Source organism: Lissotriton vulgaris, unplaced genomic scaffold (assembly GCF_964263255.1).
Source record: "Lissotriton vulgaris unplaced genomic scaffold, aLisVul1.2 SCAFFOLD_9215, whole genome shotgun sequence".
NCBI classification, from domain to species: Eukaryota; Metazoa; Chordata; class Amphibia; order Caudata; family Salamandridae; genus Lissotriton; species Lissotriton vulgaris.
Window position 1 is genome coordinate 1 of NW_028243734.1, and position 27,655 is coordinate 27,655.

At 45.1% G+C, this 27,655-nt stretch overlaps 1 protein-coding gene across 1 annotated transcript in view; it reads left to right on the top strand.

Annotated features, from left to right (window-relative positions):
- Positions 1–2,919: 2,919 nt before the first annotated feature.
- LOC147668244 (katanin p60 ATPase-containing subunit A-like 2) overlaps positions 2,920–27,655 on the top strand; it is a gene marked incomplete at both ends in the record, with an annotated part of 53,105 nt that continues 28,369 nt past the window's right edge. The window contains 2 exons of the mRNA XM_086948674.1: positions 2,920–2,965; positions 16,866–16,992. Coding sequence (XP_086804800.1) covers positions 2,920–2,965; positions 16,866–16,992 — 173 coding nt within the window. The remainder of the gene's footprint in view (positions 2,966–16,865; positions 16,993–27,655) is intronic.

Genomic DNA, 27,655 nt, shown 5'->3' on the forward strand with positions numbered 1-27,655 from the left:
GTAGCAGATAAGTCCAAGAGCTTAGGCAAAAATGTTTGAAAGAAGATGGTTGGAGTAGAGCTCTCAATATTCTCGGGAAGACCATACATTCAAAGGTTGTTTCTGCGATTTCGATTTTCTAAATCTTCAGATTGCTTCCTATTTATGACTCCAGAATTAAAATGCGAGAACATGAGACTTAAAGAGAATGTGTTCTTTGTTCCACAACAAGCATACGTGATTCCAACGAAGACCACTTATCATCCAAATGCTGTAGAGTTTTATTAGTTTCCTCCATGAAGGGTTTTAAAGCACAAATTTCTTCAAGGATTATATCTATCGAGGCTAAAGATGAGTTCACTGGAGAAGGAGGGTATTTTTTCGGTCGTTTAGTGGAAATCGCAGGTAGTTTGCTTAAAAGTTGTGTTTTTGGAATGGTGCCTGTCGTGTGATCATGTTTCTGAGGAGGAATGTCCTCTATTTTGTTGAGTCGAGTCAGAATCCAAGTGTGCAGTAAGTTTGGAAGAAGTAGTAAGCTTAAGGTTTCTTAGTCTCCCCCATAAAAAGACAAAGAAATTATAGTAAACAATGCTTAATTTTGAGTTTTCGAAATCAATACAGCAAAGTCAGGTGCAATGTGAGGAGAAGGACGTTTAAGTTTTAAAAGGAAATCGCAGGGTCCACCATCTTGGTCAACAAAATCACTATGAATGTGAGGAAAAGTGAAAAAGGTTACACAGTGAGGGTACCTAAGCTCTTCAATTTATAATGCAGAAAATCATTCCATAAAAATAGATAATCTGAAGAGTAAAGGCACAAAAATATCTTTGTTCTTTCTAAAATAGATATGCCAACTGCGCACAAGCAGAGAGTAAGCTAAAATGTAAAAAAAGGCTACAAAACATTTTGAGTAAGGTTGCCTTCAATTATATGTATTAATTGAAAATCAAAAATAACTTGCAAGAAAAGTTTGGACTATCTAGGAGACACTTTTGCAAAGTTTTGCAGATCAGGAGTTATCTGGGCAAAATTATGGCTCAAACAGATGCAAATATGGCCGTTAGTAGATAAGTCACACCATATCTCTTGAAATGTCAAGTAAGCATCAAGGTTCTTAATCAATAGGGAAGTTCACTTGCCCAACACGAGATGTCAATCACCAGGCGCTTCAAGATTGTAAGAGCTGAGCATTTTGAAGAGAGCACCCAGCGCGATGTAGAGGATCCAAAATGGTTGCCATTTTGTGAAGAAAAGCTCTGCACCAACAAAAATTTCGAAAAACAGGAGAAAGTCCACAAATGAAGGATCCAAATGCTTCCCGCAATAAAAGGAAGTTGAAATCCTACATCCTTACTCCAGATGAGAGATGATCCCCACTCGAAACGGAGCTACCTGACAACCGTCGGCGCGGAGCTCCGCAGTCATGCCGCCATCTTGTTTGGCGTCCAAGCCATGCCCCTGGCAGACTGTTCTACAACAAGTCATCCACCTCTGAAAGGAATATCAAGCAGCCAGCTGCAGTGTCACTGAAGTTTTATATGACACAGTACATGGGATTCTGCTAACGTGTACCTCTTCCGGGGTGGGAGCACAGCGCAATGCCTGGGTGACTGAGGCAGCTTGCCAAGGCATCGTGCCTTACCCCAATCTCGCAAAGGGTGCATCAGTCGATCTGCTCACCTTGGGAGGGATTGACAGTGTTTACCCAAATCTGCCTTCGTGGGATAGAAAGCCCACTTAATACCAGGGGACAAATAGTCCGAAAAAAGTCCTAAAAGGCGGAGGGGTGGCTTACCCACACATCTCGTCTTGAGACGCCCAACCCATTTTTATATGGCTTTCTCCTCAACCCCTTATCTACCTCTCCGCAATCTCATAAACCACACTTCCTGTACATTATTGTTGCCTTCTGTGTATTAGTAAAGTCGTCCTTCTATAGGTCCCATGCATCACATTTTATGTATCAAGCTTCTTGCCCAATGGTGGATGTTCAAAGCTTTACTTGCACCCTAGAATGACATACTTAAAAACATCTCTAGTTTCTTGTTATTCACTCACTTACAATCAAGTTTCAGCACATACATTGGCCTTCTGGTTCAGTGCATTGATCAGGAGGCAAGCATAATGCTTTCATACATTGCCATAAGCATCAAGGCTCTGCAGCTTATAACTCAAGTTTTTTATTTTTTCTGGGTCAAGCGAACTTGAAAATAGCATGTCGTGATTGGTACTCTCTTCTGATGTTTATCATTTCGAATGAAAGAAATAGCCACAACTGGAAAGTAACACTGCTGTTTAGAAAAGGGATTGAGCTACTTTGCATCAAATCATTGGGCACATAAACCTTCTTAGTAATTATGGATGACAGAAGCCATTGAGGTCTTTCGTTTGCCATACGGCTTCTTGAGTAATTTTCCTTGAGCTATTTCACTCCAAGCTCAACCGGAGTTTCCACAGCCTGCAATTAGTATACAAATGTCTGGAATAAAAAGCATAGTGGAATTCTTTCTTTGCTTATTTTGCCACTGCTTTTATCCTTCCAAGATGTATGTGTTCTCCACTGTGCAACCTCACCAGAATTCAAAGCAATCTGCTCCTACACATCAGTATAAACCGATAGCTGGCAATAGAAAGTAAGCATAAGCATAGTGGGAGAGAGAAAATGGCCCCAGCAAGAGCTTGTGTGGGTTGGTATTGCTGGTCAATGGAGATCTCATCCATAATGGCTGCAGATATTTCTTTAAGAGTATGTGGATCTTCCTCTGTACTCTCTGCTGCTCACCTAACTTTAGTAAAGTGTCTGACATTCGTAAATATTATGATGGTAATATTGTTCATAAGAAAATGTAATGAGGGTATTTATTTGATTATGGAGCATGGTAGAACGAAAAATGTTTTCTTTGATGACTGTTAATCTTTTCAACTTTATTTTCTCTGCAGAAAATAAATTGCTCACGGGTCCAAAAAGTGGGGGAAGACTGAGAAGGTAATGTTTCCTTTAGTCCATATAGTCAGTGCTTCAAATCCCTATGTTAGCCCCCTTCTTTGAATTTGTTTTTGCGACAAGCCATTCGCATCCGCACAACCCTTTGGCAACGGGGTTTGTGAAAAACTTTTATTATTTTTCTCATACTAACTAGTATGGATTACCTCCTAATACGAACAAGTAGCATACACAGACAAGCAGAATAATCTTCATTGTATGCAGTTGAGGAAATATTTGAGCAATTTCCTTGGCTTCTGCCTTTTTATGGAGGTATTAAAAAAAGGCACAGATACCAAATAGATTATTCTTTTTTTCATGCACAGTGGGAAATGTGTGCTTTCGTTCTAATTGTTCCTTAAAATGGGTGTTTACTGTATCCTTCTCTTCTAAATAAATTTCCAAATGATCCCCTCCACTACGACCTGCTAGTTTATCCAAAGAAGATGTTTGTGGAATGTGTTTACAAGTAAAAATGCTTTGGTTCCACTATGATGGTCATCCACTGAACATACTGCAGATATACTGAACATCACTGCTACAATACTATCGGATGTAGGAAGAAGGGTGACTGACTATAGAGCGTCTTTTGATTGCATCTGCTGAGGTGGTGAATGGTCCAAGCTCAAACTTACAAGCCTTTGCACAGCAGGAGAATTCCGTTTTGAATACCAGACTACTTCATCCAGCATCTGTTAAACACAGAAATTATACATTGCTGGTAATTACACGTTTTGAATTATAGAACAGAAAACATATCCCTTATTGGCCAGGAAATAATTTGACCGACCCTCCATCTCTATGCAGTCATTCCCATCAAAGTCTTCCCCAGGAACACTGCTTCTGACTCTGTGTTCCTTAGATTCCAGGTTAACAAAAGCAAATGTATTTTTCCTCACTTAGACTCAGGTTTGGCATGGAACAGAAGGGAGGCATCAAGTTTCCGAGTACCTTATTTAGGGTCTAGCCTTAGCCAAGACATTTTGATGTTACTATAATGATATGAATGATGTATTTACGTCACCCCCCTTCATCCATTGGTCTGTTCCAGTGTCATTCGTGTCTTGCTTCTGCCCACTACAGCATGGGGCAATTGGTCAGACTCCTTCCACCTGGCTAACTTCACTTTGCGTGAATGCATTTAGCCCTTTCACAAGGAGCACATCCACATGCAAGGTAGTTTCCTTCAGTGCCTCTCTCGTTTTGTTTTTACTTTATTATTACTTTATTCTTTGTTTTGTATTATGACTTAGAGCCTGATGTGTTAGTTGGATGCTTCTTGCTTTCTTCATACTTTGAGTTTTATTGAATTTGATATGATGGCACCTAGCTTGTATGCAAGTAGGAAGTAAAAACCCCATGGGATCATTCCACAAGATAGAACAATCAATGAATAATTTGACAGATTACTTGCACTGCAGGAGGCAATCCTCACGATCAATCAGCCTAATCTTTCTTTCTTTTCTTATTTCCTTCTTTCCTGCTCCTTTCCAATGGAAAGAGATTTTCAGCCAATGCCAGCCCGACTGGCTTTTTTTAAGTCTGTGTTAGCCAAGACCTTTTGATTTCAGTAACATTGTGTGTAACAGCCAGACTTCATCCATTAGTTTTTGGTTCTGTCATTCACACTTTTCTTCCACCCACTCCAGCATGCATCAAGGGATAATGTGGCAGAACACTTCATCCAATGGCTGACTTCACTATGAGTTACGGTTTGCTACCCTTTCACAAGAAGCACTTCAACACACAAAGTAGTTCCCTTCAGTGCTGGCGAGTACCGATGAGTACTATGGCAATGTATGCTTTTGTGAGACCAAAACCACTTTCTTGTCTTTAGCCAATGTTTTTGTTTTGATTGAGGGCCTACAGCTGCTTTAACAATAGAGGTTTGCAAAAACCTTCAAAAACAAAACAGGAACTTGCTAAAAGGCTGGCAGCCGAGGCCAGACCTGTTGGCTTTTCCAATGCTTGTTTTTATTTGCTACACATCTTGACACCTCATCAGATTAATTCGACTGATGACTTGGTAAACATCGACCCTCTGATCATCCATGTCCACGTCCTTCTTCAGGGCTACTGCCGTTGCCATTCCTGCCTCTCTTCCTCTCTGACTTTTATTGGGCAAATGCACAGCTTTTACAACACTGTTGTATGTATGCTCTTTCTTCTTCAGTACAGCTGAGGGGTCAAAGTGATGTACTTCCTTCCACTAATTACCAGAGCCAGTGGAGTAAATAGCCACTTATTTTCTTAGAAGGGCTTCCTCATTCTGTCCCCCTTTTCTAGGGCCAGTAGATGTCCCTCACCTCACTAAGTCTTCCTCAGGGATCCGAAGCATTTGCAAAGCTACCTCATAAGCTTCAAACCATTTGTCAGTAGCGTCCCCCCACAACAAAGTCGGGTACAGACCCTTGGGAATTGGGACCCTCCTGTCTCTAGGGGGCAATTTAGATTTGTTGCCACCATCACTGCTCAACTTGCCTGTCTGGCCTTGATGTCCAGCTCCTTAGGGCTTCCGACATGAACCAACTGCTCCAAAGTGATTCTTTACTCCATGGCCAGTTTCCTTCCCGACATGGGTAGTTTCTGCTCTTCCATAAGCAACTAGGCCATCTGCGCTTGCACTCCCTCTCTCTTCCTGATCGCTAGATCCTCTGGAAACAGACTGTGGGAACATGCACTGCTCTCTGCCCTGGTAGGGAGTTCTTTTTCAAGGTCAAGTCATCCCGCTCAGCTGAATGTTCATTCCTGGGAGGCCCTCTCCTTGTCTTTGTACCTCCTCATCCCCCTATGTGGCTTCAACCAATGACTGGTGAGCCTCCGCCCAGGCCCTCAGCGTCTTTTGGAGTTCCACCCTACTGGTGGTGCTTTGGTTGGAAGTCCCCTCTCCTTGCAGTACTCCTTGAGATGGGCCACAGTGTAGCCATCCATGTTTGCCAGCTCGAATTCCATCCTTGCAGGTGTGGTTTCAGACAAAACAGTAAGAGGGAGAATTTAGGAAAAAACAAAAAGAAGCCAATCCAGGAGAATTTAAACTCAAATTGGTCTTAGATATGGGATGGTTGTGTATCCAGTCTAGATGTTTTAGTGCACAAGAGGCAGATTCTTGCCTAGGGATACCTAGAAGTAGTCGGGCCGCCACATTCTGAATGAATTTGGTCAGGCATTTTCTTCTGGTGTTAGCGTAATGGGCTTTGCAATAGTCGACCTTGGATAGGAGCAATACTGACATTACCATTTTTTTTAGGCATTGAGGATTGTATGGGAAGAGCTTTTTGAGACATTTGAGCATGTAGAAGGAGGCTAAGGTGATAGTATTGACGTGACCCTCGAACGAGAGTAGACGGTCAAAGGTAACTCCTAAATTCTTCACCTTACTTACGGGTGTGGGAGAGATCCTAATGCTTGAGGCCACCATGAATGTGTTGAAAATTAGATATTCCTTCCAAAATGGAGAACCTCAGTTTTGTTGGTATTAAGTTTAAAGCAGTTTAATGCATCCAATCTCTAACCTCAAGCTGGCAGTTGTGGAAACCCGTGGCAGTGTCAGTAGGGTGGCTTGCCTTGGATAGCATGATTTGGGTGTCATCGGCGTATGACACCGCAGAGAACCCAAATGATTTGATCAATGTTGCCAATGGTGCCACATACACATTGAAAACTGTACGGCTCAGTGAGGAGCCTTGGGGAATCCCACAGGGGAGAGTAAAAAATGGTGATTTAAAATTCTCCAGTGCCACAAATTGTTCTCTCTCACTGAGAAAGGATTTCAGCAGTAATAGTGCTCAGCCATGGATCCCGATCGAGGCGAGGTGGTCTAATAACGTGCAATGATTGACAGTATTGAATGCCGCTGAGAGATCTAAAAGCACCAAAGCAGTGTTACCTATGGGATCTACTGTTTGTCTGACCAGTAGTAAAGCAGGGATCGAGGCAAGTTTGGTGCTATGATTGCTTCTGAAGCCGAACTGGGTTGGGTCAAGATGTCCATAAGTCTCTATGAAGGAGTTAATTTCCACCTTCATCTCTTTTTCCACCATTTTGGTGGGGAAGCGTAGTCTGTGTTGCCTAGGTTTGATTTTTTCCGCAGCGGGAGCACTGATGCCAGTTTCCAATCGGAGGGGAAGCTGTCCAAGTTGAACATTTAGTTAAAAATGGTCAGAAGGTGTGGTGCAATAATTTCGGGTGCCAAGTGGAAAATCCTAGGAAGACAGGGATCAAGCGGGAAACCTGATTTGGTTTGTTGCAATTGGCTCAATGACATGGGCTAATGTAAGAGGTGAAAAAAAAGAAAAAGTGGTTTTGTCCACTAAAATTCTTTGTTCGGTCAGCTGTGTATATTGCATGGAGTATGATATCCCTGCGTTCAAAGATAATACCATTCCCGTAAGATTATTGCTAGAAAAGTTGCAGTAAACAGCCTTGCTCTTGTCCTGAAAGAAGAATGCAAGGAAATTGCAGAAAGTTTCACTAGCATTGGTGATGGTATTAGCAGGGGAACAGGAAAGCTTATTTACCATTGCAAATAGTTCATTGGTTTGGGTATTCTCCGCTTTCCACCCGGCCTTGCTCCCTGCTGCTGACGTTGTTGCCATTGTTGTTGAGGGCCCAGGACGCCACGCTAATTTCTGTACCACCAACGCCCGCACCGCAGGTCAGGTCACGGGCGGAGTAGGAGTGAGACTACGTTTCCCAGTGTCCCCCTACCGGCGCCCAGCACCATCGTCAGCAGAAAGCGCCAGGAAGCGCTTAAGAACAGCGAACGCCTCCCGCAGCTCGTGTATCCTCAGCTTTTCACCCGGCCTTTCTCCCTGCTGCAGATTTTGTGGCCATTGTTGTTGGGGGCCCAGGACGCCGTGCTTATTTCTGTAGCGCCAACGCCCGCACCGCAGGTCAGGTCCCGGGCGGAGTGGGACTACGTTTCCCAGCGTCCTCCTACCGGTGCCCTGCACCATCATCAGCGGAAAGTGCCTGGAGGCGCTTAAGAACAGCGAACGCCTCCCGCAAGGGAGGGCCCGTCCGTGCTCGTAAGAGGCCGGGCTGGGCCACCCCCTTTAATTTTATCTATGGATTAATAGAACTCCTAGTACCAGAAGATACTCCAAAGAAGGTCGGGGTCGGACCTGTCAGTAACATCCACAGGCCCTGAACTGCACCGCCAAGCCACAGGAGGTGGTCGAAGAGTGGGCGTGCAGGACCGAGACATTCCATATTCTCTTCCAACTGCAAGGTACTGAGCATTGTCCCCCTAAAGAGGGCCACTCTCGTCACATTTTGGAACTGTTGGCATTATTGGTGAGATGAGTAAACGTAAAGATGTAAGCTCAGTTGGGGGGGTAAAGGGGACTCTGGACTCTTTCCTAACAAGGGCTGAGTCCCTTTTAACCCACGAAATACAGTTAACAGAAAACAGACTCTCCTTGGACAAGCTAATAGAATACAAGAGATCCTCTATGGGCTTTATAGCCAGGTGCCCATCCCCCCTTACTGGGATCCCCCCTGGCCAACACAACACGGTAGCCAGTACCACCACAAAGGCTATAATTCACAATATCCTATCATCATTGGGGTTGGACTCATCTCTACAAGCACAAGCCATCAAGTCACTGGATGATGACCCTAACCAGACACAAAATACCATACACGAGGTTGAGGGCACTACAGGCCGCATTTCTATGACACCCGATCTAGTAGGGTCAGGGGAAGAGGAGGACGTGATACCTTCAGATGTGCCAGATAAAGACTCACCCCAAGGGTCAGCGGCGAGGTTGTTACTCGATCCAAAAAGGCCCTGCAGGCCAAAGTTACATTAAAAACAATCACCTCTTTAGCAGACGCTAAGGCCCCAGGTAATAGCTTAAGGAGAGGGGGACAACACATTCAGAAAAAACCTAGACAGAGGGGAGGAGCCAAAGCGAAGGGGGCCAGTGAAGAAGGGGTACCCATAACCTCTACCCAGTGTCTGAACTGCAGAGCGTCAGAGACGTCGCAGGGAAGGGATAGAGAATTATTGTCAAAGCTGGATATTATATTAACTTCCCATCTGGGGCCCTTGTACGAGAGACTGAAGGTGAGGGGCAACTTTCGCGGCTACTCACACAAGGTAGCATCACGGCCCCACTGGAGAGGGGCCCAGGGTCTAACGGATTGGGGGATGTTGAGACTAGTACATACCCCAAGGTAGCATCATGAAAGATTGCACTGGTGGGGCAAGCAACGAACACGGCCAGCCTACGTCTAGGAAACAGGTGGCAAAGAAGAACCCACCAGAGGGAACCAACAAGAGCAAGGACTGAGGCCCACCTAGCTCTAAGGAAGATAATGGGCAGACAAGGGAGGAGAGGCTAGAGTATAGACCCAACACCCTTCCAGCAACTAGATCCCCTGAGGGTAGACCCGCTAAACCTGTTGAAAAAGGGTCATTAGCAGCGGATCAGTTACTGAACACCCGGGCTTTACCTGTACTAGACCTCCCACCGGCTTCAAGCCCCTACACCGTGGTTTTGACAGGTATCCCGGCATGTTGAGACGAGAGGGAAGAAACCGCACGCTCCTTGATCAACAAAGCAGCTCATTGGCTGGCCAATAATTTAGGATTCAATATTAGAAATCATAGACGTATTCTAATGGCCAGAAGAGTGTCATGGGTCGGAAATAGCAGGAAGGGTTTCCCGGGAGATTGCATAATTTTAAACTTTAGGTACTCCGAGATGGCTAGAGAACTATTGAACAACCAACAGAAGGGGACCTACCAGGAGGAGGGCGGTACTAGCATTAGATTGCTCCCACTCAGCTTCTTTTATAGAGACCTGAGGCACCCTATTAACTGGGAAGATTCGAGGCGAAACCCTTCGAGGTCAATTTGGGGGGTCGCACAGTACCGTTATTTAATAGTTATGCGCCACTCCAAAGTGTTTCCGCTCTGAATGAATTAGACTGACTGACTGGGCGGTCAGCGCCAGGACAAGGGGTGGCACGGGAGGATGTGCACCACATCAGGGACAAAGGAGGGATAGTTGTGGAGATGGCTGTGGTGTCAACATCTCGTTTCAGTCTTGGAGCCCCTAGCACGTTGGACGCAGAGACAAATCCACGCAGATTAGCTGCACCTTTAAGTGTGCATATCAATCAAAGGCCCAACCCCCCACTAGTAGGAGGGCAGGGAAACATTGACATAATCTCATGGAATATAGCAGGTCTGTCCAGTAAACTAAAAAAACAGGACTGGTTAGGATACATCAGTAGATTCCGCATTACTTGTCTCCAAGAAACTTGGGAGGTAGATTGTAGTGCACTAGCACTGGATGGCTATAAAATGTATTTTGTCCCAGCGCGTAAATCCTTATCAGGGCGAGCCGAGGGAGGCCTAATAACTTATGTGGACCTGAGGTTACTGGGGAAATGGGAGGACTTAGCCTGGGACTATGCCATCACGGGCGGACAGACCCTAGCTACCATGGCAGAGCTGGAACATAGGCTGGCAGGAATCGAAGCGCTTGGGGTTGCAAGCGCTCAATTGGTTTTACTGGGAGATTTTAATTGTCATTTGTGCCCCCACTTGATTAGCAGTGAGGGGGAATGGTCCTCTTGCCCAAGGGAAGAGGGACTGCATATGGAATACACCAGGGAGGGGGGATCTGAGTTAAGTAAGCTGATGGACATAAACACCCTCACTCACACAATGGATCTGACTGGAGTAGACTGGGACCTTCGTATCCACCCAACCTTTAAAGGCAAGGGAAGGGGCTCTGTTATCGATTTTATTTTTGTTCCGAGCTCCTTAAAGTGCCGAATTATATGTTTTGATTTTGAGTTTAGCGCCTTCAGCGATCATAATCCTCTGGTGTTGATCTTAAGGGACTCTGATTCAGTCAAGCACCCACATCGTAAGCAGATCTGAGGCTCTGTTATAGCCACCGACCAGGGAAGGAGACTGAGATGGGCTAACACCAATCGTGAACATTTTTATAGGGCACTACTCACGGAGAAAGACCAGCGGGTCTGGAAGTGCCTAGATCCATCAGTAGAGGGGGTGGATCTAATCACTGCATTTGAGGGAGTTGCACAATACATTGATGGCCTACTTAGGCGTAGAATGCCAAGAGAGGATGAGGACACACCTAGGTGGTTCGATCGGCAATGTTTTAGGTCCTTGAGGGAACTGAAGGCAGCCTTAAAGACTCTCCCCAAAGATAAGACAATGGTGTCCACTTGCCGGGGAAGGTACAAACAGGCACTAAAACACCGCAAAACCTCATTGCAACACCAGGCCTGGGCGAATTTGAGGGAAGCGGACGAATCATGGGATATGACCGCATTTTGGAAAATATTAAATAACCCTTGCTTCCAAGACGAGAACAAATCCAAGCTTGCATGCCACGTCCTGCCAGAGGCCTGGGTGGAGCACTTTCAAGGCCTCTATAATCATGATAGTATAATCCAGCTTCATCAGTAGAGATAGGAAATCGAAGGGTTGCCCAAACCCCTTTCTCTTTGGGTGAGATAAAAGCGGGAATTGAGGGTCTAACCCGTAATAAGGCCCTGGGTCCGGATGGGATCCCCCAGACCTTCTATTTACTCCGGTAGATATGTGGGCGCCTATTTTAACAAAAGTGATAAACACGGCAGTGGAGTCAGGCATGCCTTCATCCTGGTCCACTGCAATAATCGTGCCGATTTTTTAAAGAGAGCAATAAAGACAACCCACAATGTTACAGGCCTATCTTCCTCATCGATGTAACAGTGAAAGTCATGGGGAGGGCTATTCTCAATCGGCTTATGGACTGGGCAGACGAACACGACATCATTTCGGACATACATTATGGTTTCAGGCCAGGTCGTTCAACCTCTGATCAATGTCTCAACCTTTATCTCCTGGTAGCCAAGTACACTGTCGCTAGTGATGAGACGGTGTACTTGGCTTTCATGGACCTCACAGCAGCATTCGGCCGGGTTAATCGTAAGAAACTGTGGGAGCTTTTGGGGGCCATCGGCGTTGACACAGGACTGGTCAGCAAATCCAGAACTTGTACAATGCCATCTGTAACGCCAAAACACTATATGGCAGTGAGGTCTGGGGCTTCACCGACCCTTCAAGGATCCAAATTGAAGAAAACAAATTCCTACGATGGTTACTTAGAGTCCCACAGAGCGCACCTTCCCATTCGACCCACGAAGAGCTAGGTCTCACTTACATTAGAGACAGGATTCAATTGAAACCTCTCATCTGCTGGCTCACTACATGGACTAACCCTGAATCGGTTTTAAGCCAGCAGATAATAACAGATTGTATTACCAGGGAGCATGGGCATAACATCCCCTGGCTTAAATATGTAAGGTAGACCCTGTCTGGCCTGGGCTATGCTGACTATTTTAACAACCCGAGAAATCTGTTAGCCCGGGACAAGGCGATTGTCAAGTCCGCAATCCTACAGAACAAGGCTTCCATCAGGGAAGACATGGAGATGGCAAAGCCATCTGTGAGAGCCCAGCTCCTGGCTAAATATAGCCCAGGTATGGAACCAGATCAGTCTTATTTTTGTAATGCTCAGGACAGAGTTTTAATGAATCGATTTAGGTTGAACCTACCTAATCACACACTGGGGTATCCTTCGAGGTATATAACATCCAATGAGCTGAGGGGCCCCTGCAGCTGCGACTATAAGTCTCCACAGGACACGCTCCATTTTGTCTTGTTGTGCCCCTATTATGCTCACCCCAGGAAGTTATTTTTTTTAAGTATTTTAAAGAATGCTAGGTTCAAACACACAAAGGTGTCTCTGTTGTTTTTTAAATTGTCCGAAGAGGTTTTCACACTTTTTTGCCCTGTTAACTTTTTAAGGATGGCCGCAAGATTGAGCAATACCAAAGATGTGGGATGATGGCACCGGATGCTAAATTTTTCCACTAGTACTCATGATGTCTTTTTTTTTTTTTTTTTTTTAATAAATGAATTTTGTTTGAGGGGGGCTCCCATCCCAATATGCTTGTTTTATACTTTCCTTGTTCCATTCCCGAACCATTTTGAATGTAATAGAGTTCTATACTCTCTAATTTTTAGCACAGTTTTAATTTCATCATCTGAGATGAATTGTATAGTTACTTGTTAACACTTTGTATTAATTGTATAGGTACTCGGTAGTAGGCCCCAATCCCTGTGCCTTTTAATTGTATTGTGCCTTTTAATTGTATTGTACTTTCATGGTATTGTTGTATACAGTATAAAGTAATTTGATGATGATAAAAAAAGTTCTTTGGTTAAGTGTTTTGCTGCTTCTATGGCATTGATATAATACCAAGCTTTCTCAGCATGAATTAATGTTTTGTAGGTAGCTAGTGATTGATTGTATGCCTGTGAGAGGGACGGGCGGAAGGAAAAGCGAGAAGGCCGAATTTGGAGATCAATTTTGGTAGAGTTTTATTTACAGCAGCAAATGTCCAACAAAATGTCATCCCAACAAGACGTGCAGGTCGTTTAATGTCCCTCCGGTGTTGTGGTCGTGGTCTTCGTCCTATGTAGTTCAGGGTTCTTGGTTCAGTAGGGCACCTCAGTATGCTCCGGAAGTAAGAAAATGAAAAAAAGGGCAGTAAGATGATCTGTTTCCACAAGTCTGAAGGACCAAACCCTCCACCGTCTAGAGGGGCACAACCGTAGCGCAGGGTTTTAGACTTTATTTTATGTCGCTGCCTGCAGGGTGGTGAACAACAAAACAGGATACAGCCACAGTTGGTGTGTAAATATGCTATCTTTCAACCCCCTTATCTTCAGGGTGCTGACTTGGCGACATATAGCAGTGACCACGAGTAGGGGTAGGAAGTGCTCAAAATAAAAAGGGGGGGTCTGTGCGAAGGAGGTGGGGGTTTCAGTGCAGGAATTACACACACATACACAAGTGCAAAAACACCCACAGTGCCCCGTGACACGGCGCAATCCCCAGTGGCCTCCCTTTACTCACTCCCCATCCCGCTTCACGTCCCACAACAGCCGCAACGCTCCTGAGTTTCAGCGGCTCGTAGGTATCCGGGGCGTCTACCTCTCCTCCAACCAGGTTTCCGCTCCTTCTTCGGGATCAGAGATGGAGTCGGGGTCGACGTCCGCAATCGTCTCTTCTTGCCGTTCTTCTTCCCGGGCACACTTCTTCCACACGGCACTCGCTTCTTCTCTTGTGGTCTGTTCTCCCTGCTCCTCCAGTCTCCAACGAACTCCTGGGACTTACTCGTTCTCCTTACAAGAGTGGCCCGCCTCTTCTTCCTCCTATTGGTTCCTCTCTCCCATCTGAGGAATCCCTCCCTGTATGCAAGAGGCAGAGGAACAGATTAACCCTTTCTCTCCCTGTCTACTTATACTGGAGGTCACTCGACTGCGATCCGCACGGTAAAAAGGACGGAGGGGCATGGAGAGTATGGAGGCGTCCCCCACACCAGGTCTCTCTGTAAGTGGGGTTCAAATGAAGTTTCCATTTACTTTCTAGTCGACGACATAGTTGATTCTGGGTCCTAAGGTCCTCAGCGAACCAAGGTTCTGAGGGCTTGATCTTTTGTTCTTTTTCTATTTTTTAGATTTTTCAAAGGTGCTATAGAAACCAGAGATGTAGTAATACATTAATTAAAAGATTCTGCAGCTCTATTTGGGTCGTTACTGGATGATGAGTGATTGTGGGATAGGGCTGAACTAATGGCTTCCAAAGAGATAGATCGTCATAGACGGATTGTTTGGCACTCTTTAGGTTGCTGGGAATTATGTAGGTTATGCTGAGGCTTAAGGGTGAATAAGACCGCTAGGTGTCGGAGCAGATCAGCAAAATAGTAATAACATTTGAAGAGTGTTTTCGTTGGAAAAAATACCGTCCAACAGATGGCCAGCCGAGTGGGTAGTTCCCTTGACAAAATGGGAGAGGCCTAAGCTGTCCATAGCATCCGTTAATCTCTTGTCGTACGCGTCTTCCAAATGAAGATTGAAATAACCCAAGATTGTGAAGTCCGAGGACAGGACTGTTTGGTCCAGAAGATGATTTGGAAGCTGCTCTGGGGCCTGGCAGTCGATATATAAGTTGACCGCTGAAAAAATCATAGTTAACTATTTGAATTTTGGACAGTTCTTCAAGCTACATTGTGTTATTTGAGGTAATGAAAATTGCTTTAAATGAGCTTCGGTAGATGACTGCAAGACCTCCCACTTCTTTTGAATGGGCAGTCTTGGCTGAATAAGGAGAAACCGGGTAGTACCTCCCTAGAGAGGTCTAGTCCAGATGCTGCGTCGCCCAGGGTTCTGTGATAAAAGTTATATCTATCATTTGTGTGATGAAAAAGTCGGCACACTTAAGAGCATGTTTAATGAGTGAGCATGGGCTGATTAGAGCGTAGTGGGTTGGCTTTGGAAGGTGTGCTGATTTTGTGTGGGGTGGTAGATGTCAAGGTGAGCGCTTTAATTTTTTGATTTACAAAGGTAATCCCGCAGTCGGGGCAAGAGGTAGTTTCTGTGCTATTATCAGGACAGAGAGTAATACAGAGCCACCAAATTCCAATTTTCTATCTGCTTCCATTGGAAAATTACATTTAAAAGATATTTAAGGCAACCCCCATGTTAACCTATGTGTGGGATAGGCCTTGCAGTAGTGAAAAATGAATTTAGCAGTTTTTCTCTACCAGGACATGTAAAGCTCAAAGTACATGTCCTACCTTATAAATACACGGTACCCTCCCGTTGGGGCTCCCTCATGGGGTGACTTACATGTATGTGTTAAAAGGGAAGGTTTGGACCGGGTAAGTGGATTCATTTTTCAGGTTGAAATGGCAGTTTAAAACTGCACACACAGACTCTGTCAGGGCAGACCTGAGCCATGGTTACAGGGCTACTGAGCGGGTGGCACCATCAGTGCTGCAAGCCCACTAGTAGCACTTACTTTACATACCCTGGGCACATATAGTGCATTTTACTAAGGACTTATAAGTAAATTAAATATGCTAGTTGCGGATAAGCCAATGTTACCCTGTTTAGAGTACAGAGAATATGCAATTTAGCACTGGTTAGCAGTGGTAAAGTGCCCAGAATCCTAAAGCCAACAAAAACAAGTTCAGAAAAAAGAGGAGGAAGAAGGCAAAAAGTTTAGGGTTACCTTGCGAAAAGGGACATTTCCAACCGTTATGTTATGATTTATTATGTTGTTATGTGCTGTACCAGCTCCATGTTTTTCTAATCTATTGCTTTAAAATCCTAGAAAAGCTTATTGCAATGTATAGAATATTTTATCTTAGGGTGTTTGTTGTTCTAAACTCACAATGTATACTGCTATTAGTCCATCCAGGTTGTGGACCAAGCATTTTCCAAACCTTTGTGTATTGCCAGATTATTTGGAATTTCATTTAGTTTAGTGAACGTTGCTCTTAATACGACCCCTGTGGTGCCCCAGAGGCGACTAAATTAGGCTAACATAAACTGGAGCATGGGAGAAAATTGCATGACGTCTACGAACATCTCCTGCACGACTCTGATTGGCGAAGCCATTATCCAGAAAAGACTTCATCAGCAATGAGATAGACATGGATATGTGCTTATATGTTTTAGCCAAATCAACCTTTTTGTATTTCATAGTGTAACTAAGGTATAGTCTGTATATTCATAAGGTCAAAAACGTGAAAGGAAAATTATTCAACTCTATCAGCAATTAAGTAATATGACAATTATTTTAAAAATGAAATATCCTAAAATTAAGCGTGAACGTGTTGGGAAATTGAAAATAGTGGACCGTCTGTCTCCATAGACATTTGTAGAAATGACCTGTAGAGTGTACACATTTAGTGAGTAAGATATAATTCAGAGCAAAAGCGGTAACTTCCCATTATGACTAGTATATGGCACATTTGTTTCTGAAGTAAAGAATAAAATAATTGACTTCTCTCCTAGGACTGCCAGCAATTCTTCACAGCCGCTTCCAAGGATTGGCCAACAGCAGATGGTGCAGCGGCCATTATCAAGAACAGCGGTGAGGACAACAGAGTCTAAACAGCGAAATAAGGAGAGCCCAAAACAGGTGGATGCCTTTGGATGCAAAACTGTTTAAAAATGCTTGCACTACAGTACATCAATAGTAATAGGAATGAAATGTACATACCCATCTATATCTGTGTTCAAGATTGCGATTTGACATGGTCCTCTTTCATTCGGCTTTTTGGCTTACGCTGCCTTTCTAGTTGCCAGCAAAAGATGGGTTTTTAGGAGGATTCCTGTGATTTGCAAAGTAAGTGCTCTTTGCTCTCATGGCCTCCTCACAGAATGTTCTCTAATCTTCTATAGCAGGGTTCTTCAAAGTCGGTCCTGGGGGGCCGGATCCATGCCAGATTTTTAGCATATCCCTATTTAGATAAATTTACCTATCTTAAAAATCTGCCATGGATCCGACCATCCTGGACCGACTTTGGAGAACCCTGTTCTAAGTTCTTGTACTACTACTGTGTTGATGAGAACTATTATTCCTTGCCATTAGGTGTGTATGCACAGACCCTTCCACTAAGTGTATTTCAACCACCCTTTATCACTCCTCTATATCTTTCTGAACAATTCAGGTAATCTGTTTAGCCCATACAGAGTCGAAAAACCATGAATATATTCCTATATCTTATGTTGTTTTGTTGATGAGGCTTTTAATTCCATTTTTTTACAAGTTCTCTGCTGCCATTGTACATCCTAATGTCTGTAAGCTGTGAAGCTTTTATTGCCTGGTTCAGGATAATATTCAGTAGTGTTATAGTTGGGTGTCCTGCAGATTCGTATGACGTATGCATTGTCTCTAGTGCATTTGGATTCCTTGAATCAATCCCCTTTCGGGAGGCACTATGACCTCTTTTTTACTATTATATGTAGGTAAATGCCAATTGAATGTCTGCCATCTCCCTTTCATGTGTCTACTTATCAACCACCAAGTTTAATAAAGCCCTACATTACATTAATACAGTATTTCCTCTAGAGTCTTTAATGTAAAGTTTTTGTTTCTTTGAATTAATTATTTTATTTCTGTATTTTGGAAACAATTTAAGAAAGCTTGATTGTAGTTTTCTTTCAAGATCAAATCAGTATTATTTTGGTCCATTGTCGCGGAGCCTCTTAGTTGGAGTGTGGGTCCATAGACTGGGGCCTAATTTGCCTATTGTCACGCCTGCCTAGCCTCCGTGGAACTGAAAGTCGAACTACGGAGACCAATCCAAAATGGCCTCGACGTAATGCGCATGCGCGAGGGGTCCGAGCCGGAACTTAAGCTAGCTTACCCAGGCGCTCAGCGCTTTGCGCTCTAGTTTCTTTCTCTTCTGAGTCGTCACTTTCGCTTGGCTTTTTCATGTTACACGCCCATGTTTGTTCTTGGGCTGACGTCTTTGATTTGAGGCACAGCTTTCCTTTGCCGTGCACTTTTGTTCATTTGTTTAGTCCTGGCTTGGGGTCACGGTATATCAGACCTTACCTATCGCCCGGACTCCAGAGCGGCCATTCCTGTGTCTGATGCCGCTTTCCTGATTCCTTTGCCGAAGCTCCTTCCTTCCTGTTTACCTCACGCCGAGAGTTGTCTTCGGTGAATTCTCCTCAGGGGTAGTACAGAAGGTTTCTGCCTTATTCCTGGTAGACCCACGTGTCTTGTTAAACGTGGGTGCTACTTCTCATTCCTTCCCTCGCTCAGTGCCGGCTGTCTTACCCCGGTGTCACAGTGACTTACTTCACCCTGTTTCTTGGGGACCCGTCATGGGGCCGGACTAAGGTCCCGCCGAACGGCCGGTATTTGCGGGAGCAGTGGTGCGAGTGGTTTTACGTGGCATTGTGGGATTTGTGGTCCGCCTGGCGAGTATCCTCCTTACCTTTATTTCCACATTATTTGTTCGTTCTTTGGACTTCCCGGATTCAGGCATTCATCACAGTACAGGGACAAGAAGAACCGATAAAGCGCTTGTAGCGCACTTTATTTACATTGTGTTCTTATCAAATATTCTATTGGTGTTTATGTATGTATTTATTGCCCTCCAGGCAACTTCTTCTGTGATCCCGACCTTTTACCATACAAGACCCTTTAGCCGAGAGGTGGTTCTGGTTAGGTAAAAAGTATACTCATACCCTTACATAAGTACCTACTAGTGTCATAACCAGATGTAACATTTCATGTCCCTCAATCTAGGCCATATTGGAGATCCATAAGTTTCATGATCACATGTATGTTTCCAGAAGATGTCCTAGTTGCTTTCATTGACACACCCTTGTGCTTTCAGGTAAAAGGTGGTTTATGTATTAACATTGGGGGCTTGTGGGTTGACTGTTGTTGTATTAACTCATTATTCCTTGTAGCTTCATCTTCCGAAAGAAGCAGAAGAGAGCAGTGTCCGAAGAGTCCAGTGTTTTGTCTCTCCCTACTTTCCTTGTTTTGTTCCCTCCTTTCCCTCCATATCACCCTTGTATCCTAGTGTTTGATAGGCACAGGTGGTGTAGGGGGGAAGGGTTGGGGTTCTCGTCGGCTCCTGGCACTCCTGCGGAAACTACGACCGGATCTTTACACCTATTTGGTAATCTGGAACTGATTTTGACATGTCCTAAGCGTCTCTCACAGTGAACATGCTATTGTTGATGTGTCTATGGGAGGTTCTTTCTTTGCAACCCCAACAAGATATATTATTGTAGGGTAACTTTTATTAGTTTACTTTCTTCTAAACAGTTATTGTCCAGATCTGTGAGACTATGAAACACCTTCCGAAGTCTGCAGCACCTAATCCACTTTTTGAATGATCTCAGCACATCTCTGCATGTGAAACTGTCATCTTTGATTTTCTCATATAAATGCTATCTCCTCTAAAATCACGTCAATGTTTGACTCCAGTGGCATGGAGAGCACGCAACCCACTTCCGGGCATACCCGTCCCACTCGGGGTAACTAATGCAAAAAAAACAATTGATGGACAGAACGCAGAACAAAGTCATACATTCACCCCAGTACAGAGATCTGGGCCTAAATCCATCGTTTTTTTGCTCCCCATGCCATTCCAGTTTGAACCCAGCCATATACACATCAACCTGGACCCTGTGTGTCTTTTGCTTCCTCGCCCTAAGTGCACTGGGTATGCCTAGACGTGGGTTCCGGGCTCACTGAGCCACTGTATTCAAGCTATCCTGGCTGATGAGGGGTGAAACCCCAAAACTGGTCCTAGGATGCTTGTTTCCGATCCAGGGAGGTCCTTGCTTGGCAGTTCGGGCTGGACTGTTCCCATGAGGCACAGGGTCAGACTGATTTGCATATGGCCATGTCTGAACTGGGGTGGCATGGTGAGCAAAAGAACAATGGATTTAACCCAGATCTCTTGACTGGGGGTGAATGTTTTGATTTGTTCTGCATTCTGTCCATCAGTTGTGTGTCTTGTGGTCTGGTGTTTTAGCCTATGCTTTGTAGGGCTCTGTTTCATGCTTATTGCCCAGGTATACATGTCCTGCGACATGTATATCTGTGTTGTCAACGTTCATGAACCTTCATGAAGGCACGTCTCATTTTTGTGTGTACGGATACCAACATGTTCATCCAAGGTCATTCTCCTGGCTTGGGGAGTTGCACCATTTTACGGTCCTTTCTTGCAACACTCATCTCTTCCTCTTGATACAACACCACTTTACAGAAGTTAGATCTCTTCTGATAGGTCTGTGGATCACGCTCCCCTTTTTTATCCTCTTCATACTACAGCTTCATTTAGCAGCTTCTCTTGGCTTCTGCTCCCATCCAGCAGACCTCAGTTTGGGCAGTCTGGTATTTCTTTGACATTAACATCTCTTTATGTCTAATATCTCATAGGTGTGTCAGCCGTCCCTCTCATGTTTCCACAATCGCAAATTCATGTTTTCCTTGCCCGTTTTGTTCAGTTCACTAATTTTTGGGGCTTCTTCAGTGTAGCCAAAGGCGACCTCATTTCACTAGTTATTTCAGTAAAGCCTCAAAAGCGCCAACAACTTAGGTTGTAGAGACTCAAAGAGCTCCTTTAATCCAGTGAAGCCTCTCAGTTCCACTTCTGTTCTCTCATTGTTTATTTTTGTGGCTGATGTTGAGTATTTTACAGTGGAGTTAATTCGCCTTCTTATACAGGGGGCAGTTGCATCCTTTCCGGGTGGAGTTTCCTTTGCTGGGTTGGGAACAGTGGCGAGGACCCTCTTCTGCTACCTCTTTAGTATTTGGTTGCCTTATGATTATGCTCCACTGTTGTTACATCTGATACTCATTGTGGCAACCCTCCCGTTCACGCAGTATTGGCTCTTCTCAACCCTTTACTCGGTGTCATTGAAGTTAACCCCATTTTCTCGGTTGTGAGTACAATTATTTTTAACGATTTTCCAAATTTTAATCGTTCCCTCTGGGTAGATAGTAGAAATGGAAGATGAAAACAAAATCTTGTTAGTCTGTTTCTTCAGCTTCTTTTTAGCCGTGGATTACTTTCCTCGTTTGGTTTACTGGCAGCCAAGGGCACCTTGTATCTTTGTTCTGACACACTCAAAAGTCAACTCCACTATCTCTATCAGCTTTTTTTCTTTTTTGCTAGTGTATTTAATCTTTAGCTCTGCACTATGCATTACTTGACCGTGTAGGACCAGATGCAGCCTACTTTCAAGGGCTTAGTGCACTCTTTATTGTCATTTTACATCGTTTTCCCTCCTGACTTTGTGGTTTTCGTTTTCCTCTTTTGTAAGCCTCTGTTGTATTCAAAAGGGGATCCAACTCCAGACTCACTCATCCAACATTCCACAGCATCATCACGCACCAACATTCCACACCACACTCACACTGGCTGAGCAGCAGGTATGACAGCCTCCTTATAATCCTCCCTGTTGACGCTTTGCCAATCCGTGGTGGATCTGCACATCCCACATACCCACAAACATATATCCTTGCACGTCCCCTACATGGTGAAGGCCAGGGACCCAAGGTATGGGGAGTGCAGGGTCATAGTGCAGGCCCTTGAGGTGCAGAGGGGTCCCCAACCCTGTAGGTGGTGCGCATCCTTCGGGCAGCCCCATTTGTACAATGAATATCTGTGAGATATGGGAGACTCAGGGGCCCCTCATGACATTTTCCACCGGCGGGACACGTCTTTTTGCATTATTCCACTGGGGGAGTGGTCCGGCTTTCTTGAGAGAGCTGATTGGACCACAGGTAAAAAGACCGGTGCCGAAGGACTGTAATCCCACTGCATTTCTCACCATTGACCAACAACATTGCTTGAGACGCAGCAACTACTCCCTCGGGATGGCGGACATGCATGGGTGTCCACCTGATAAGAGTGACGCTTCAATGGCGGCAAAGCCACAGGAGACATGGAGCGCCTGAAGTGGTTTACCTGGCTGAGGAGCTAGCTGGAGGCAAAAAACTGAAAAATGGTCATGGTGGGAAATGTTTTGAAGGAATGCAGTGAAAGTTCATCCCAGCAGAGCTACGCCTGACACTAATGGATTTCACGCATGTGATGAGTAACTTCGCTGATGACACAAGGAAGGCATCCTCTTTGATGGTGTGTTGAAGCGTGCTTTGGCATAAATGAGGTGGCACTTCAACCTGGCATGGGTTCATCCATCTTGCGAGGAGCTACGGAAAGCGCCTTTCACGTCCATATAAATCACTGCAGCGTATACTTGAATCAAAACACCCGCGCGTTTTATTGGAACAACAATGCATTGAGCATCTGTGCCACAACTACTTGGGTTAAATGTTATGTCTTCCGTGCCATTGAATATGACGACATAACCGAGTAAAGCCCGGTTTCCACATGTCTTGGAAAATTAACTTTAATTTACAATAAACTTTGCAGCCCCGTCTTTAATTGCAATAGATCTGCACATCTGTTTGTTGACATCCTCTGTGCATTGGAAACGGAATGAGAGTTTTGGGTGTTTATTTTGATTTTACTTGTTAGTTTCTTCTGTATTTGATTGAACTGTTGACAGTTTTTTTGGGCTGCATTGCTAACAAGTATTTTAGGCGGGTTCTAGGAAAGCTGAATACAGGTGCTGCGAATTAAACAAATGAAATGCTGAATACAGGTACAGCGAAGTGAACAAATTAAATTAAGGTAAAATCAATCACATTTTGTCAGCGATACGGTGAAATATACATTTTTTAGGGGTGTTACTGTAATCTCTATGTATTTCATGATACTAACAGCAGGAAGATGAAAGGCGGAGTCATAAAGTAACCTGTGCAGACCAACCTTACGCTATCTTAACTATTATATTAATCCTCCAAAAAAAGTGAAAACGTAATTACCACCATAGGTGCAAATTCGCCCAGAGGATTCTCTGCCAGATCCGCTACTACTGCCAATCTAAAATGAGTTATAACGTCACCATTTCTTCTTGAATAACTTTATGTTGCCACCTATTCGCTTTACTCCAGGTGTAAGTACAGCTCCGAAATCACTTTGACACATTGGAACACCATTCTGAACCTTACTTACAGCCTCAAATCCTACCCTACATACTAGGCCTCTCTGTTAGCCCGAGATCAACAGAGATAGTAACTTCTCGTGCTTCCAAAAGCGGGTGCCTTGTATGGGGCATGAGACGCTATGGAATTGCTTCAATACAAAACAATAAAATACAATAAACTGTTCGCTGGATAAGGGCTCATATGAAAAATGAAGGCACTTTCAGTGCTCGATCACTGCTAAACATTTATTTAGAGAAACCCACAAAAAAAATGTAAGCAACATTCTATTAGGAAGAGTATTTTGACAGGTCTGGTTTTGGTTTACTAGGCCTTTCTACTTTTTTTTATTTAGTTATTTTTGCTCTTTTTAATTTCACCTGCAGAGGGAGCCAGTCATCGGTCTGACAAAGTTATTTATTTTTAGGTCTCGCCTGTCGATGCGCATGCGCATCGAGCAAGCGAGACTAAGGGGGCTTATCCACTCTTTATCCACTGCAAGGAATCGTGGCGATTCCTTGCAGTGCCCGTGACTTTTAGGCTCAATGCGCATGCGCATTGAGCTTAAAAGCGCGTGCACGTCCGTCTTGTTTTACCCGCTCCGCCCCCTCCCCTTCCCGCCGTGTCGCATTTCTCCTCCCCCCTCCCCTCTCCTCCGTCCGTCTTGTTTGTTTAATTTAACCCGCTCCTCCCCCTCCCCTTCCCGCCGTGTCGCATTTCTCCTCCCCCCTCCCCTCTCTTCCCTCCGTCTCGTTTGTTTAATTTAACCCGCTCCGCCCCCTCCCCTTCCCGCCTTGTCGCATTTCTCCTCCCCCCTCCCCTCTCTTCCCTCCGTCTCGTTTCAGACTCCCTCCCATCTTTCAAGAGACCACCCTTGTGCGCATGTAAGCTGTATAGCGCCATGTGGGTGTAGAACCAAGAGCAAAAAAGTTGGCGTCAAGGTTCTGTTTTTTTTTTCTGAAAGCCCCAAATGTATATTCCTTCTTTCCTGTGCACCCCATCCACAAATGCACCTTTTCTTTTCGTTTTAAGCAGTTAAATAGAAAAAAAACATTTCCACACGCTCGTATTTCTGCACGCACACTAATGTACACGAAGCCACAGCTGTTTTAGCTCTAAAACGTCGCGTGGTGGCTATGCGGGCTCTAAGCCACTGCCCGGGGTGATGCCAACGGCAGGCTGGTTCTCCACAATGCCCCCTCCCTGGGCACTGAGGCTCCCGCCAGCCTGGGAATCTTTCACGAGACGCGTGTTGTTTCCAAGAGCGAGAACCCCCGATCGCTTTCTCCTGCCAGGCGGCTGGCGTCTCTCTTTTCAGGCCTGGCAGGCGATAACCACCCTCCTCCTCCCTGTGCAGGAAAGGCAGGCGCTGCTGCCGCCAGTAAATAGAAGCCACGGCCGGGGTTCCATTCTTGCGCTATTTGGCCATTGAACCGCTCAGTACGAGCCTCCATATTCTCTTCCCTCAATTTTTCCAGGTGCCATGTTAATGCTCTATTTGGAATCACCCTGGTTGGTCAAACTGCAGGGTAATGTAATGCACGCTTAATTACCCCGCAGAGGCAGGCACTACAGAGCGGGGCTTTCTGAACTGTGCTTCACTTCACTGAGTTTAATGTTTCCGGCTTAGTTTTGCCCCCGATTCTTTTTTACGATGCTTGCCAAAGTTTTTATTTTTATAATCTTGGAGCGAACCTACCGCATTCTTGCGTACTGTATTTGCGGTTTTGTTACCCAAAGCTAAGCTGCTGTTTCTTTTAACTTTTTTTTTTAAAGCGCCGTTTTTATTGTCGTGTTTTGTGATTTCGCGACACTGTAGGTTTGCACGACTTCCGTTCACGCTTGCTGCGCTAAGTTGGTGGTTTTAAGACAGTCCCAGCCAAGAGGTGGAACCAAAGTTCCACTTCAAACATCCGGTGAGATAGCTCTGCTGAGTTTGTTTGGCTGCGGAAATCTGTTTGGAGGCTGCGGACAACCCGTTCTGCCCTGAACGAAAAGGGAACAATAGAGTAAGTTATTTATAGCTCAATGAAGGTGCAAGAGCGTGGCAACAGACGCTACATGACACAGGCTCTTAGCACTTATGCGAGGCCATGCTGATGACAGGAACACGCATACGCTCAAGCTACCTATATCTTTATGTTACTGTGTTCTTGGATGGGGCATCGGCCTCCATCAGTCGTTAGCCGTGTGAATGGTGAGTGTAGTGGGCTCTCTCTGCCTTGTACTGGTTCGCAGTAAGGGGTTGCGTTTCGAGGCCCTTCGCCCATCTCTTGGCATCCCACATTCGTTGCATGCAGATGGGGTTCATGTGGACGGCCTGTGGGGGCGGGGAGTGGGCAGTGCCCTTTTATTGTCCTATTGTGGCGAGAGCAATCAACAATATTGTGATGGGCTACTAGCCTTTCTAGTATGGTAAGCAACTTTTCAATAAATATTTTACTCTGAGTGATAGAAGGGGCTCTGTTAGTAAAAAGCTGTTACGTACTTTAGGATGCAATTTAATCACTTGTTGAGTAACATTTTAAACCCCTCACCCTCCCTCACCCTCACCCACACTCACCCTCACTCACCTTCAACACCTCACCCTCACTCACCCTCACCCACACTCACCCTCACTCACCCTCAACGCCTCACCCTCACTCACCCTCAACACCTCACACTCACTCACCCTCACCCTCTCTCACCCTCTACCCTCACTCACCCTCAATACCTCACCCTCACTCACCCTCACCCTCACTCACCCTCACTCACCCTCACCCTCACTCACCCTCACCCTCACTCACCCTCACCCTCACTCACCCTCACTCTCACCCTCACTCACCCTCACTCACCCTCACTCTCACTCACCCTCAACCCCTCACCCTCACTCACCCTCAACCCCTCACTCACCCTCACTCACCCTCACCCACCCTCACCCTCACTCACCCTCACTCACCCTCAACCCCTCACCCTCACACAGTGCAATAGGTCTCGGAGCATTTGAGTTAGAGCTTTTAGAAATGTTTATGGCTTTTTTTTTTTTAATTCTTTAGCATTGGCTACAGGAAACAAAAATGCTAAAGATTTACAAAAAAACCCATAAACAATTCTAAAAGCACTAACTCTAATGCTGCGAGACCTATTGCATTTCCAATGCTTGTTTAGTTTGAGAGAAGGGCTTAGTCCGTTCTACTGCCCCCAATTATAGCAGGATGGTAGAACATATCGCTAAGGGCCTGTGAGAAATGGGGTTACTGATTGGGTGTGAAACCCTACTCAAGCAGCAACCACAATTCTAGTCAGGGTGAAACACAAGCAAAACCTCAACCTAACCTGTGCTTAACACTCTGGTTGCTCGGCTCAGAAGCAGTCAGGCATAACTTAGAGGAAATGTGTAAAGTATTTATGCAGAACACACACAAAGTAATAAAGTGAAAAGGCAACAGAAAATGTAATAATATTTAAACTATTTTACACCAAAACGAGAAAAATGCAATTAGTAGAAGCAGAGATATGCAATTTTAAAGATTTGAGTAAAAATAGTGCTGAAAAGCACAAAGCTCCAACTGTGGTTGTTGCTCAGGAACGGAGCAACGTAACAGGTTCAGGCTGACTTTATGGGAGTGTGGGCTGGATACAGGGACCAAGTTAGTTCAGAGAAATGTATCGTAAATCCTAGTTGCAGAGTGTTGAGCTCTGCAGCAGCAGTCCTGAGAAGCAGTGCGAGGTATGTATCGAAGATGCGATGTTCAGTGGTGGTTCAGATGAGGTGCACAGGTTGTAATGCATTGAGGCTCTGTTGGTTCCGATTGGAGACTGCAAGGTCCGGATTGAGGATGTGTCATGCAGTGGCGGTTCCAATAAGCTGTGCAGTCTGCAATGCAGGTTTACACATCAAGTCTGTGTTGCGCTGCATTGGTTCCGATGAGGCATTGTGAAGTGCTGCTTCGGGTGTGTGTCGCTCTGCTTCGGTTCTCATGAGACCAAAGCTGGACTGGCAGAGCATGGTTAGCCCCTCTTATAAGGGTGCCAGGACTGGAGGCGGACCACTTGTGGGGATAGGGGAGGGGGGTTATTACTCACAGCAGGCAGAGTCCTGGTGCAGGGTTCAAGATGAGCCAAGATATGATGTGGCCTTACAAAAAAAAAGTGGGCCCTCCCCTAGCCACTTGTGCTTAGTACCTGCCTGGAGAGAGCGAGAAGCCAGAATTCATAAGTCCACCTTGGTACGGCTGGGTGTTCTCGACTCCTCCTCCAACCCTCTCTCATGGATTGTTCCACATTTGCT